The sequence below is a fragment of the Castanea sativa genome, chromosome 7 (assembly GCF_040712315.1).
Source record: "Castanea sativa cultivar Marrone di Chiusa Pesio chromosome 7, ASM4071231v1".
NCBI classification, from domain to species: domain Eukaryota; kingdom Viridiplantae; phylum Streptophyta; class Magnoliopsida; order Fagales; family Fagaceae; genus Castanea; species Castanea sativa.
Genome location: NC_134019.1, coordinates 23,942,071 through 23,957,175, shown reverse-complemented (window position 1 = coordinate 23,957,175; position 15,105 = coordinate 23,942,071). Strand labels below are relative to the sequence as shown.

Genomic DNA, 15,105 nt, shown 5'->3' with positions numbered 1-15,105 from the left:
ATACATTATTTTAAACTACAAAAAATTTAATTTAAACAATTGATTGATGATGATCACCATGAAAATTTGCAAGCATAGAAAATATATGAAGATAATTTAAACTAATGGTGGATTTGTCAAAATTCACATCCAATTAAAAAATATTGAGTGGTGTAATATTGCTTAGAGTTACACCAGGTGTAACTTGAACCCAACCCTTTATATATATATATATATATATAAAGAAATAATAATTTTGTGATTTGTGTCTATATTCTTGTTGATAGTTTATTAATATTAAATGGAAAACTTATCTAAAGTTTCATAATTAAAATTTTCTTTTGTTATACTTCTAGCTTTGTCTCTGTATGTATATAAATGTGTTTGAAGACTTAAGAGGAGTAATGTTGTTGGAGCAACCTAATGTCTCCTCTCTAAGTCTTTTCTCTCAAAAATTTTGCAACATTTCACTGCTCTTAATTTTTAATAACTTTATTTTTAGAATCTTTAAATTTTATGATGGGGGACTTGGGGTGTTACTCATAAAGGGGAGAATGGAATAGATAGCTAAATTTTAACTTGATTCAGCCAAGTCTATGCCTAAAACAACAGATTTCCAAATACTCACTCCCAAAACCACCTCCAAGCCACTCTGATCAGAGAGAGAGAGAGAGAGAGAGAGAGAGGTGGGAAAATAATTGGGGGGAAAATTTTATGCAATGTTGGGGAAAAAGCAGGGGACAATTTTTAAGTTGATATTATTAAATAAAATTCATACTTTTGGTATTTTATGTAATGAAAGTCACTTAATGTTTGTTGAAAATTTTAAATAACTATAAAAATTGGTATAATTTTTGAAAATTTATTTTACACTTCTTCAAACCAAACGAAATTTCATTCAATATAATCAGTATAATTATAATTTAGTTAAAGTTTCAGTGTCATACCAAACGCAATATATACTTTTAAGAAATACATTCTAGTAACATACATGATGCAAAATGCATTCTAGTAGCATGCATTCTCCTGGCAGTCCTTCCTAACACTACCTATATAATTCTTAGACAAAAGATGCATTTTGCAAAATATGGAATTGTTGGTAAGCAATTTCAGAATCTATAATAATTTAATGTAATTTGCTTCTTATTAATTTTTTTTTTCTTGAAAAACACACATACACATAAGTGAGAGAAGATGGGGATCTAACACAAATGTACACTACCAACTTTAATTTAAAATTATGGTAATTAATTTTAAGGGGCACGAAGTAAGTTATATTACAGATAACACACTATCTTAAGTAATTTGACACAATTATCTATTTTTCTTTTCTTGAGAAACAAATATACAGACACAAGGAGGGGGGAATTGAGTTTCTTATTAGAAATTTAAAAAACTATTTGATTCAGATTTTATAGTGCAAGTGTATAATGTATTTTACTTTTTATATTAGACCTATATTTAGAGTACGTGAAACTATTTTATTTTTGTGTTATTAGTTACAAATTTTAAATAATTTTTATTTATTTTATTATATAGTAATAATATTTCTTTTCATAATCAGAACAATAGATATTATTCATTAAGAAGCTAATTAGAATGTAATACAACATTGATGTTTGGTGGAAAATCCTCTATCTAGGCCAATAATTCTTTTGAGCATTTTGCTCTTCTAGCTAAAGCATGGGTCATTGCATTTTCCTTTCAGTGAACAAAATTCAATCTGCAACCTCCCAAGGATTGAGCAATACTTTGAATGTTATTATTTGATAGACAAAGTTTAGCTACAAAATCAGTTGTTACCTTAGGCTACAAACTCACTCAATATCTTTTTATTGGAGGTGAATTTTAACAAATCTATCATTGGATTACATCTTATTTTTATATCCTCCATGTTTGCAAAATTTCAAGAAAATTAAATAACAATAACTATGTCATCAATCAATTTTTAAATTGCAAGTTTTTGTAATTTAAAATTATGTATAAACTATAAGATCCAATTGACACAAAATTTGATAATTTGACATGTATATAAAAAGCGTAAAGAATATTCAATTCAACGGTTAGATTTTCAAAATATATAATAATATTTATTTCATTGAATGAGTTTATAGCCTAAAGTTATAATCAATTTTATAGCTAAACTTTGTCCTTATTTAATATGATAAAAAATGCACTTTTTGTTTTTTGTTTGTAGGTTAACAAATATATTATCTAATAACATAACCAAACACCATTTTATTTAGCATTTATACTTTTTAATAAAAATTTCAACATAACACTAGACTTAAATTTTTAAGCAGAACATTCTTGATAATGTATTTATTAAAATATATTCTCGTAAAATTCAATATATTGGCCCAAATGACAATAGTTATCAAAGTCAATTTTACTACTAGTTGGTATAAGCACATGGGCGTCCTCGGTCAAAAAAACGTGGGCGTCCACCGATCAATCTAATAATTTCTAGCAATTTCGGATACGCAATCTCTGCAAACCAAAGCAAGTTCCAAATGCAAAATAAATCTGATCATTTTTCTAACAATGATTAAGGTGGCAGGTTATGAATGGTACATTCCTTGTAATATTGTACATGACTTAAATCAAAACCTGTCATATCAAACATAGTGAAATTTTCTGTGTTTAGAAAAAAGATACAGGTTGATGTGGTGGTCATCCAGTCCATACCATATTTGATAATAACAATTTACAAGCCTCTAGCTAAGTCCCAAAAACGGAGACTAGCTCTAGGCCATGATTTTCCAGTCACCAAAGCTGTTTATTATCTACTTGATGATAAGCAATTTTCCTCTATCTCATAAGCCCATGTGCAACTCAGATATCCTTCAACTACAGCGATTTCAATGACACAACCAAGTACAAACCTGTAACTCCAACAAGGAACGCTACGAATTCAGGTTCAGTGATCCAACTCACACCAGATGAAGTGGACAACTGGGGTCGAGCAACATATTCAGAGCAAATGCATCTTTGGGACAAGAACTCAGGAAATGTGGCCAACTTCACCTCCAACTTTTCCTTCATCATCGATTCTCGAGGTAAATATACATATTCAGATGGCTCTGGCCTTGGCCTTGTGAGCCTCGTACAAATGGAACAACCAATTTTCCTAGCTACAATAAATTCGTTGCAGTGGAGTTCGATACTTTTCACAATGCTCCATGGGATCCTTCCTATGAAGTTCCTGAGCACGTTGGTATCAATAGCAACAACATGACATCTTACAACTCTACAGCATGGTATTTGAAGAGGAATAAAAATGAACACTACAGGTTCACATGGCTGGATGTGACGACACGGGGGTGACGGATTGATGGTCAATAGCCAAGGAGTTCGGATCCACAGTGGACGAATAGATATAGCACAGTAGTCATTTGTTTCACTAATTCCAAAATAGGGTTTTCACTTTACGGTTAAGTCTGGTGTGGCTTTGCTTGGTCTCCACGAAAACGTGCATAAGAAGAATCCTTGCATCACATGTTTAAGCCTCGATCAAGGGACTCCTACAAGGAAAATAATTTTGGGAGTTGTGTAAAAGGAAAGAGTTCTAATTCTATAAGGAAATGACTTCATGAACAAGGCACGAAGGTTAAAACCCTACACTACTATAAATACCTTAAAACCCTCAAAAATTAAGGTATGCATTATTGACTCAACTCTGGCACTTTAGGGTTGTGAAAAGTTCTAATTTGACATTCGGAAGGTTTTTGGCCGGCACCACACCGATGCTCTCTATTAGGTCTTCGCTTTTCGTTTTGTAGGTGTTGCTTCGATTTGAGAGTGCGTGTAGCTTATTGGTGATTTTTCGGCATCATCAGTTGGCACCATCTGTGGGAAGAGCATCAGCACTAGAGAGTAATCAGCCTTTGCTCTATCCCTGAGACAAAAAGTTGCATGGTACTCGTTCGATCGATGGCAACAACTAACAATCAAGGCGACGAACCATACGCCACAGCTTTAAAGAGGCAAGTCCAAACGCTTGCGGCAGCGGTTGAGCGCCTAACCAAGCAGAATCATGATCTAGAAGAGCAACTGCGGCAAAGGAATTCATACCCAAGCGCACCAAAGAAAGTTCAGGAAGGTGCAAGCGTAGATGGGAGGAACCCAGAAGGGCTTGAGGGTAGCAACGCTCCAAGTAGACCGGAGCGGCATGACACTAACCGGCCATCCATCTCGCACACCCTACCACTTCACATAGCAGCTGAGATGCAGGAGATGAGGGAACGGATGGATGTGATGATGAACACCCTCAGAGGTCAAATCTCCAGCGACCTGGATGACCTAGTCCATAAAACTGATTCGCCTTTCACAGCGCTCGTATGTTCATGCCCCCTTCTCCCAAAAATTTTGCATGCCTCAGATGGAGAATTACGACGAATCCAAGGACCCATTGGATCACTTGGAATCTTTCAAGGCCCTAATGCATCTTCAGGGTGTACCAGATGAAATCATGTGTAGGGATTTTCCCACCACATTGAAAGGACCTACGATGGACTAGTACAGTAGGCTGACGTCTAATTCCATCGGCACTTTTAAGGAATTAAGCGCACAGTTCGTATCACACTTTATCGGGAGTCACCGACATAAGAAGTCAACTGCGTGTTTGATGAACATTAGACAACAAGAAGACGAGACTCTAAGATCATACATAGCTCGCTTTAATAAGGAAGCCCTCTCAATAGACAAGGCGGATGACAAGATACTTGTAGCTGCGTTCAAGTTCCTGTTTTCTCTGTATAAGAATGACCCAAAGACTATGTCTGAAGTGTTTTATAGGGAAATGAAGTACATGAACGTAGAGGATGCCTTGTTGGCCTGAGAGGAAAAGCCTAGAAAAAGGGAAAGGCAGGAAGATACACGACCGGATAAGGGACGGAAGATGGCTAGAACCGGTGAGTGACGAGAAGATCGATGACCCAAACCACCCGTGAGAAGATTCACGAACTTCACCCCTCTCACAGCCCCAATCGACCAAGTGTTAATGCAGATCAAAGATGAAGGAACCTTGACGTTTCTTGTCAAGCTAAAGGGAGATCCGAACAAGAGGCCAAAAGACAGATACTGCCGTTTACATGGCGATCATGGCCACGATACAACGGATTGTTATGACTTAAAACAGCAAATTGAAGCCCTTATTAGGCAAAGAAGGTTGCAGAAGTTTGTAAGGAAAGAGAGAACGGATCAACTCCAGGAACAAAATCCCCGACGGGAGAACGAGTGTCCTAGACCACCTGTAGGGGGCACTACTTCTGCAGGGTCATCTAAAAAGGCCCGAAAAACCTATTTGCGGATGGTTCAAAGCATCCAGTTGATAGGTTCCTCACTGAAAATGGCGTGACGTGATAATCCCAGCATCGGGTTTTCGGAAGAAGATGCACGACGCCTTCACCACCCACATGACGACGCGCTTGTCGTCAACATACGGGCAGGGGACTACAACATGCATCGAGTTTTAGTGGATAACAGAAGCTCAGCAAATATCCTCTACTACCCCGCGTTCCAACAAATAGGGATTGGTAGAGAACGACTGATCCCAACAAATGCACCACTTATTGGCTTCGGAGGAACAAGGGTCTACCCTTTGGGCATCGTCACGTTGCCTGTGACGGTCAAAGATTACCCTTAGCAAATAACCAAGGATGTAGCTTTTCTTGTGGTCGATTGCTCTTCTGCTTATAACGCCATCCTCGAACGGCCCACTCTCAATGCATGGAAGGCTGTAATTTCGACCTATCACTTAATGGTCAAACTCCCTACTGAATACGGAGTTGGAGAGCTGCGCGAAAATCAGGTGGTTGCACGAGAATGCTACGTCGCCATGATGGAAATGGACGACCACCTGCAAGGAATGAACATCGAGGAACAGCAAATGGTAGCGGAACCGGCGGAAGAGTTAGAAGAGGTACACCTCGATGATTCTAGGCTGGAACGGACCACCAGAATTGGCACCTTGGCCAGCCAAACAGTCCGACAGGCGCTTATAGTATTCCTCAAGGAAAACCAAGATGTTTTTGCATGGAGTCACGAGGACATGCCAAGAATTGACCCGTCGATCATAGTCCACAGGTTGAACGTATCACCCTCATTCTCCCCTGTCCGACAAAAGAAGCGAGTATTCGCCCCGGAACGAGATCGAGCCATAGTTGAGGAAATACAGAAGTTACAAGAAGCAGAATTCATACGCGAAGTGTACTACCCAGATTGGTTGGCAAACGTAGTAATGGTTAAGAAGGCCAACGGGAAGTGGAGAATGTGTGTCGACTTCACGGATCTGAATAGGGCATGCCCTAAAGATAGTTACCCACTTCCACGTATTAACACCTTGGTGGATTCCACTGCAAGACACGAACTCTTGAGCTTCATGGATGACTTTTCCGACTACAATCAAATTAAATTGGATGAGGTTGATCAAGAAAAAACCATTCGTAACAAGTCAGGGGATTTTTTGCTACAAAGTAATGCCTTTCGGGCTTAAAAATGCTGGAGCCACGTATCAGAGATTGATGAACAAGATGTTCACGCACCAAATTGTCCGAAACGTGCAAGTTTACGTAGATGATATATTGGTGAAAAGCATTCGAGAGTCCAATCACATGAGCGACCTCCAGGAGACTTTCAGTACCCTACAATCGTACAAGATGAAGCTGAATCCGAGCAAGTGCGCGTTCGGGGTAACTGCAAGAAAATTCTTGGGATTTATGGTATCCTAGAGGGGCATTGAAGTCAACCCTGAGAAGGTAAAGGCAGTCATGGAACTATCTCCTCCAAGGATGGTAAAGGAAGTACAAATCTTGACCGACAAGATAGTAGCCTTGAACGGATTCGTATCAAGAGCGACGGATAAATGCCTCCCTTTCTTTCGCACACTGAAAAGATCATTTGAATGGACAGACGAGTGCCAAAAGGCATTTGAAGAGTTAAAGGTGTATCTCTCCGCTCCGCCGTTGCTTAGCCCATCTATGCTAGGGAAAGAATTATTCCTATACCTTGCCGTCTCCTCAGTAGCGGTCAGTGCAGCTCTTATTAGAGAAGAAGGTAAGGTCAAAGGCCCATGTATTTTATAAGCTGGGCACTGAGAGGAGAAGAAGAGAGGTGCCCTCAGATGGAAAAACTCGCATTTGATCTAGTAACCGCAGCTCGAAAACTCAAACCATACTTTCAAGCGCATACCATAAATGTCTTGACAGATAAACCCTTACGAAGAGCAATGAGTAGTCCCGAAGCTGCCAGACGGATGGCATTATGGGCGATCGAGTTGAGTGAATTCGATATTCGATACCAACCACAGGCAGCCGTGAAAGGACAGATATTGGCAGACTTCATCGCTGAATTCACTATCATAAAAGACCAGGGGAAAGAAAAGATGCCCATATGGAGAGTCCATACAGACGGATCTTCCAATAAACATGCTGGAGGTGTTGGAGTTGTACTCCACACCTTGGAGGGAGATAAGATCTAATACATGATCCATCTGGACTTCTCTACTACCAACAATGAGGCAGAATACGAGGCCTTGGTAGCAGGACTGGACCTTGCAATAGTTGCAGGAGCTAAGAGTGTGGTCGTATACTCCGATTCTCAAATCGTGACCAGCTAGGTTAATGGGAGCTATGACTACAAGAATGAAAGGATGAGAAGGTATCTTAAGGAAGTATAGGGTCGAATGAATAACCTCCAAATCAAGATGATTCAAATCCCAAAGGAGGAGAACCAAGAAGCCGATCGACTCGCAAAGGCAGCTTCAGCCGAACCTATGATCATCCCTAAACAGGTATTATCCTTCGTCCAGCTCTCATCATTATTAGATGACATTAGCATACAGGAGGTAAGCAATGAGTGTTGTTGGACAGCTCCAATAGCGGTGTATCTCAAGGAAGGCAAGCTACCCGATAACAAAAAGGACGCAAGGAAGTTGAAGGTTAAAGCTGCCCGATTTGTTTTGATTAAAGACGTCTTATACAAAAGAGGATTCTCCTGACCATACCTAAGATGCCTCAGCCACGAAGAAGCGGACTACGTGATGAGGGAGGTCCATGAAGGAGTTTGTGGAAACCATTCTGGATCAAGGTCTTTGGTGTACAAGCTACTCCGAGCAGGATACTACTGGCCAACAATGCAGAAGGATGCCCACACATATGTCAGAGTTTGCGACGAGTGCCAATGATTTGGCAATTTCATAAGGCAACCAACGGAAGAACTTATACCTATGACGGCCCAATGACCGTTTGCACAATAGGGAATAGACATCATGGGTCTATTCCCGACAGTAGTAAGGCAGCTAAAGTTCATAGTGATTGGTATTGACTACTTCACCAAATGTGTGGAAGTAGAGGCTTTGACCACTATCATGGAGAAGATTATCTGTAGTTTTGTATGGAGAAGTATTATTTGCAGGTATGGAATTCCGAGGGTGCTGGTTTCAGACAATGGGAAACAATTCGACAACGACACATTCAGAGACTTTTGTTCACAGCTTGGGATCAAGAATCACTACTCGTCACCCGCTCACCCGTAGGCCAACGGACAGGTTGAAATCATGAGCCAATCCTTGCTTAAGATTATCAAGACCCGGCTCGATGGGGCAAAGGGCATATGGCCGAACGAATTACTAAGCGTTTTATGGGCGTACAAGACAACGGCGAGAACACCGACAAGGGAAACACCGTTTCGATTGGCCTATGGTAGTGAGGCTCTCATATCGGCAGAGGTAGGATTAACAAGCTACCGTGTGGAAAACTACGAAAAGAGCAAGAATGATGATGTTTTGCGTTTACAACTCGACCTTGTGGATGAAGTCAAGGCCACAACTGAACAAAGATTAGCGTGATACCAAGACCTGATGGCGAAGCATTACAACTTCAAAGTCAGGCACAGGGACTTCTAGGTGGGAGATCTAGTCTTGAGAAAAGTACTCGGCGCTACAAAGGATGCCTCCCAAGGGAAACTAGGTCATAACTGGGAAGGACCATACAAAATCATTTCATGGCATAGGAAGGGAACATACTACTTAGAGACACTAGACGAAAGAAAGCTGAGTCATCCATGGAACACGAAGCACTTGAAGAAATACTACCAATAGACAAAAGGCAAAGACGACAGCAACATTTATCTCCTCATTTCCAGTTTATTTTTAGATAGCCATAGTTTTTATTTCCTACGAGTACTTTTTAAGCTAAAAGGCGTTTTTTAAATTTTCTATGAACAATATAGTCTACCAATCCATTATAATAAGAGGAGTTTATTCAGAGTATATGGAATACGTTTTGCTCAAAATCTACCAAGTCCACACAGTGGACGAATCATCCCAAGAAGAATGACAGTATACAAGTCCACAAAGTGGACAGATCATCCAAGAAGGATAATATATATATATAGTCCACACAGTGGACGGATCATCCAAAAATGATGAAAATGTATTAAGTCACATAGTGGACGGATCATCCCAAAATGGATGATAATATATCAAGTCCACACAGTGGACGGTTCATCCCAAGTAGGATAACAATATACAAATCCACATACTGGACGGATCATCCAAGAAGGATGAAAAATATATAAAGTCCACACAGTGAACAGATCATCCAAAAAGGATGAAAATGTATTAAGTCCACATAGTGGACGGATCATCTCAAATTGGATGATAATATATCAAGTCCACATAGTGGACAGATCATCTCAAAATGGAAGATAATATATCAAGTCCACATAGTGACCGGATCATCCCAAGTAGGATGACAATATACAGGTCCACCAAGTGGACGAATCATCCAAAGAAAGATAAAAATATATTAAGTCCACATAATGGATGGATCATCACAAATGAGATGGAATTGATAGTCCACATAATGAATGGATTGCTCGATGAAAAATAAAAAACCAACAAGATCATAAAAAGGGATAGCTATACATATCGCCGAAACAAAGTTAACAAAAGGCAACGGTTGAAACTGGATAAGTTGTTTTTGTTCACTACAGAATATACATATCAATCCTGAACTACGACGGTATCCTCGTTGGCCTCAGGACCTTCTGGTAATGGCTAGCGGGTGTCAACTTCGATGGATTCTTTTTCATCAACCTTTGGGACCCCGTCATCACCAAGACCTTCGCCAAAAAGCTCATCCGTCCCTTCAAAATCGACGGGGCGAGCATGGGTCTGGGCCTCGGTGTCTATACTGATGTGACCCAGGTTCAAGTCAGGAAATGAGGCCTTCACTTGACGGAGACAATTGTCAAACCCGTCACCAAAGGAGGAGCCAAGCTCGGCAGAAGGGAGTCGGAGTCGCGGTATTCCTTAATAGCATCAACTTTTTATTGACGGATGTTGTCCTCATTAGCTTTTACCATCTCCCTCAGTAACTCCACATCTTTCTCCAAATTCTCACGAGCCTGCTCGGATATTTTCAACTTTTCTTCATGACGAATCCTCCAAAGTTTCAACTCGTCAAGTTCCTCCACCGTCGCCTTCGCCTTTGCACGTACGCGCTCTAGAGCTCTTTCTTGGGCAAGACAACGGTCCGTCAAGTCTTTGGCCATAAGGACCCCCTGCACCAATATCAATAAGTTAGTTCGAAGTATTAAGGAACAAGATGAAGGAAATATGTGACGAGTAACAACTTGAGTTAGGCTAAACAAACAAGTCTCCCCCATAGCTTTAGTGGCATGGTTTCCGAGATCCTCATAGTCTTCCTCCTCGATAATAGATCTGATTTGACAGAGAGCATACTGGAGATCTTCCCAAAGTAGGACGGGCGGTTTCTCCTTGACGGGGTCAGGATTGGTCATCAGACCCTTGCCCTTACCTATTCCCAGCTTGGAAGGCAACCTTATCACGTCAGACCCTTGATCGGCAGGTAATCCCGTCACTAGCTTTTGTTTTTTACTATGACGGTCCAACTTTTCAGTGGAAGGTCTCTTTGTAGCTGGAAGAGACAGACCCGTCTTGGGAGGAAGATCACCTCCTTATTTTTTCTTAGCTGCCTGCTCTTTAATAATGGCCCTTCTCCTTGCATCGTCCATTTCTGCAAAAGAAGACGGTTAAAAGTAGTGGTATAAGTTAAAATGATGGCGGAAGGATTAAAGACTTACGTTTACGTACTCCTGCGTCGTATCGACGGGCTGCAGTTATAGGTTCTGGACCATCACAATACCAATGCAGCATGTCTAAGGTGACGAGCTTTATCCAAGTCCTCTCCGACAACTTAGTGGTTTGAAAGATTTTTTCCAGAAAGCCGAATTGCTCTGTTGTAACAAGTGGACGGTCCCTCGCTGAAAAAGTGAACGGCTAAGAATAATTCCATAAAAAAAGGGGGTGAACGGTTACGAATAAGGCGGGCTCATACCGGACGGGGGCATTATCCCCCAAGTTTTATCTACTGGCATGTGTTCATCATCACTAGGGCGGCTCATCCAGTTATCTTCTTGAAGGAAGAAGTATCGACCCTTCCAGTTACGATTGAAGTCTGGGGTCTCGGACACTAGCCTAAGCACTGGACTCCTCGGCGCAAAGCTATACATGCCCTTCGACTTGGTAATCTCAGACGGATGGTAACAATGAAAGAACTCTTCCACTGTTAACCGTCTCGCCCCATCAAACATTACACCATACAAGACCTCGACGCTCAAGAAAACCCTCCAAGCATTTGGTGAGATCTGAGTGACAGCCAAACCTAGGTATTGAAGAAGACGACGGTGTAAGGCACTCAGAGGAAAGGGTAGGCCAGCTTTTAGCATCTGCTCGTAAACACCGACGTCTTCAAGACTGTCGTAGTAACATCTCTCTGACTTTAAGGGTAGATGGATGGGTATGGTGTCGGGTATTTGGTACTTTTGCCTTAGTGTATTGAAGTGCGCTGGCTTGACGGAAGAAATGAAGTCGTTCACCGTCCATAAGGGGAGCAAGACAAATTCTCTGAAACCATCAGGGCCTATGACGGACTAGATCGGTGGATCTATACCATCTAAGTCATCGTTCAAGTCATACTCTGACCCGTCCTCATCCTGCCCTTCATCTTCTACATGGGAAGGAGAGCTGGCTGACGGTTCCCTCTCCTCGCTAGAGGTGTTTTGGTCTACTTGACCTGACGGGAACACCTCTTTATAGCCGGCTCCCTCACGGACATAAGACTGACCACTTGACACCTCACTAGACATCTGACACCTACAAATGACGAGTAAAGGAAACCTAAGACTCTAAATCTGTACCGACGACGGACCAACATGCGAAATAAAGAACAGAAACTAAGAAAAGAAGGTACTCACAGTTGGATGGCAAGGAAATGCGACGGACGAGCTAAGAGGACAACGAATCTCAACTTCTCGAGGCGACGGATCACACAATGTGGACGGTTGCACTCTGATCAGCAGAAAATTTTCCAAAGTGTAAAAATGAAGGGGGTGGACAGTATATATAGAGGGAACGGCGCGATAAACGAAGGGGCTCATCGATTCCAACAAACAACCAATAGAGTACCACCACGTGTCCTTGGTACATTTATGATATTGTTCCAGCCTGTCCATCAAAACACGTCTGTCAAGTGTCAAAACTAACTGTCATTCCATGAAACCGCAGAGGAAAGTTAACGATCTCAAGGAATGAGGGGGCAATTGAAGAGGAATAAAAATGAACACGACAGGTCCACGTGGCTGGATGTGACGACACGGGGGTGACGGATTAATGGTCAATAGCCAAGGAGCTCGGATCCACAGTGGACGGATAGATACAACACAGTAGTCATTTGTTCCACTAATTCCAAAATAGGGTTTTCACTTTACGGTTAAGTCTGGTGTGGCTTTGCTTGGTCTCCACAAAAACGTGCATAAGAAGAATCCTTGCGTCACACGTTTAAGCCTCGATCAAGGGACTCCTACAAGGAAAAGAATTCTGGGAGGTGTGTAAAAGGAAAGAGTTCTAATTCTATAAGAAAAGGACTTCATGAACAAGGCATGGAGGTTAAAACCCTACACTACTATAAATACCTTAAAACCCTCAAAAATCAAGGTATGCATTATTGACTCAACTCTGGTACTTTAAGGTTGTGAAAAGTTATAATTTGACCTTCGGAGGGTTTTTTGCCGGCACCATACCAGTGCTCTCTATTAGGTCTTCGCTTTTCGTTTTGTAGGTGTTGTTTCAATTTGAGAGTGCGTGTAGCTTATTGGTGATTTTTCGCCATCATCAGTATTGTACTATTATGCAGAATAGAACATATAATGCAAGTATCAATTACAATTCCAGTACACTAAATTTTAGTGTCACCTTCACTAGTTTTGATAATGATACCACCCCTATTCAACAACACGTATCTTCTATCATTAATTTGACACTTCTCCTACCAGAATGGGTTGAATTTGGGTTCTCGGCATCTACAGGATTGCTTTCAGAGTTGCATATTCTTACCGCGTGGTCTTTTGAATCGACATCACCTTTATTGAATCAGCAGTCGCCAGCACCTTCTGTGGAAAAGAATAAAGACGAGCCCAACAAAAAATTGGCGGCGGGCCTCAGCGTGGGTGCATGCATTTTAATTATTTTTTGGTGGTGCTTTACCTTGCGTATAAGAAAAAGTGGCGTCCAAGCGAAGAAGAAGAAGAAGACGACGACGACTTAGTCTTTGATCTTTCCATGGATGATGAATTTGAATGAGGTACTGGACCAAAGAAGTTTTCCTACAAAGAATTAGTTTCTGCAACGAATAACTTTGCCGAGGAAAATAAGCTTGGACAAGGAGGGTTTGGTGGGGTTTATAAAGGATATTTAGGAGACCTGAATTCCTATGTTGCTATTAAGAGAGTTTCAAGGGGATCTAAACAAGGGATAAAGGAGTATGCATCTGAAGTAAGGAGTATCAGTCGGCTCAGGCATAGGAATTTGGTGCAACTAATTGGTTGGTGCCATGAGAAAAAGGATCTTCTTCTAATTTATGAGTTCATGTCAAATGGCAGTTTGGATTTGCATCTTTTCAAAGGTAAAAGCATGTTAACATGGATGGAGAGGTACAATATTGCTCGAGGACTAGCATCAGCACTTCTATACTTGCATGAAGAATGGGAACAATGTGTTTTGCATAGAGACATAAAGTCAAGCAATGTCATGTTGGATTCAAATTTAAATGCAAAGTTAGGGGATTTTGGCTTAGCTAGGCTAGTGGACCATGTAAAAGGAACACAAACCACGGCTTTGGCCGGGACCATGGGCTACTTGGCCCCTGAATGTATTATGTCGAGTAGGGCCAGTAAGGGATCAGATGTATATAGCTTCGGAGTTGTAGCTTTGGAGATCGCTTGTGGAAGAAAACCAGTTGAACCCAAGGCAAAGGAAGATGAAACTATTTTGTTAGAGTGGATTTGGGAGCTTTATGGAACAAGAAATCTTCTCAAGGCAACCGATACTAGATTTTGTGGAGATTTTGATGAGCAGCAAATGGAACGATTAATGGTTGTTGGACTTTGGTGTGCTCATCCAGATTACAATGCTAGGCCGTCAATAAGAAAAGCCATTCATGTGCTTGATTTTGAAGCTGCGTTACCCGTTCTCGAACCAAAGATGCCAATGCCAACCTATCTTACCCCTCCAATTCTTGCATCAACATCTTCAACTAGTAATTCAGAAGACCACCACGCTCAGTCATCAAGCCCCGGTAGCTACACCGGTTCTTCACAGTTCACAACATATTCTGCGGCGTATACATCTACTCAATAACTTCTATACTCCTTTTTTCTAAAATTTGTTCTACTTTCCTGATAATAATAAGTATTGTGGGATGGGGTACATGTTCATAATTGAGTTCAAATATTAAAGAAAAAATGATAGCATATATACTCTTTTTTATATGGGTGCATATAAACTCTGTTTGTCCTGACCCATAAAATTATAGTGATTGTGATGGTGCTACGTCTCCTATATATGTTTGTGTTGTTACGAGAATATAGGGACTAAAGCAAACGTTAAAAATTTCTAAATATATGTAACAATGTCATAATTAGGTTCCAAGTTTAAGAACCAAATGTGCACATAAGGGGAGGGGAAAAAAAAAAAAAAAATCTTTTCGTGGTACCATATTCTATCAATTCATCATTATCATGTTGGGCAAACATTAGAGATAG

General features: G+C 40.8%; 1 protein-coding gene across 1 annotated transcript; it reads left to right on the top strand.

Annotated features, from left to right (window-relative positions):
- Window positions 1–13,987: 13,987 nt before the first annotated feature.
- Window positions 13,988–14,701, top strand: LOC142644192 (L-type lectin-domain containing receptor kinase IX.1-like). Its single transcript, XM_075818854.1, has one exon. The coding sequence runs from the start codon at window positions 13,988–13,990 to the stop codon at window positions 14,699–14,701; it is 714 nt and encodes a 237-aa protein (XP_075674969.1).
- The last annotated feature ends 404 nt before the right edge of the window (window positions 14,702–15,105 follow it).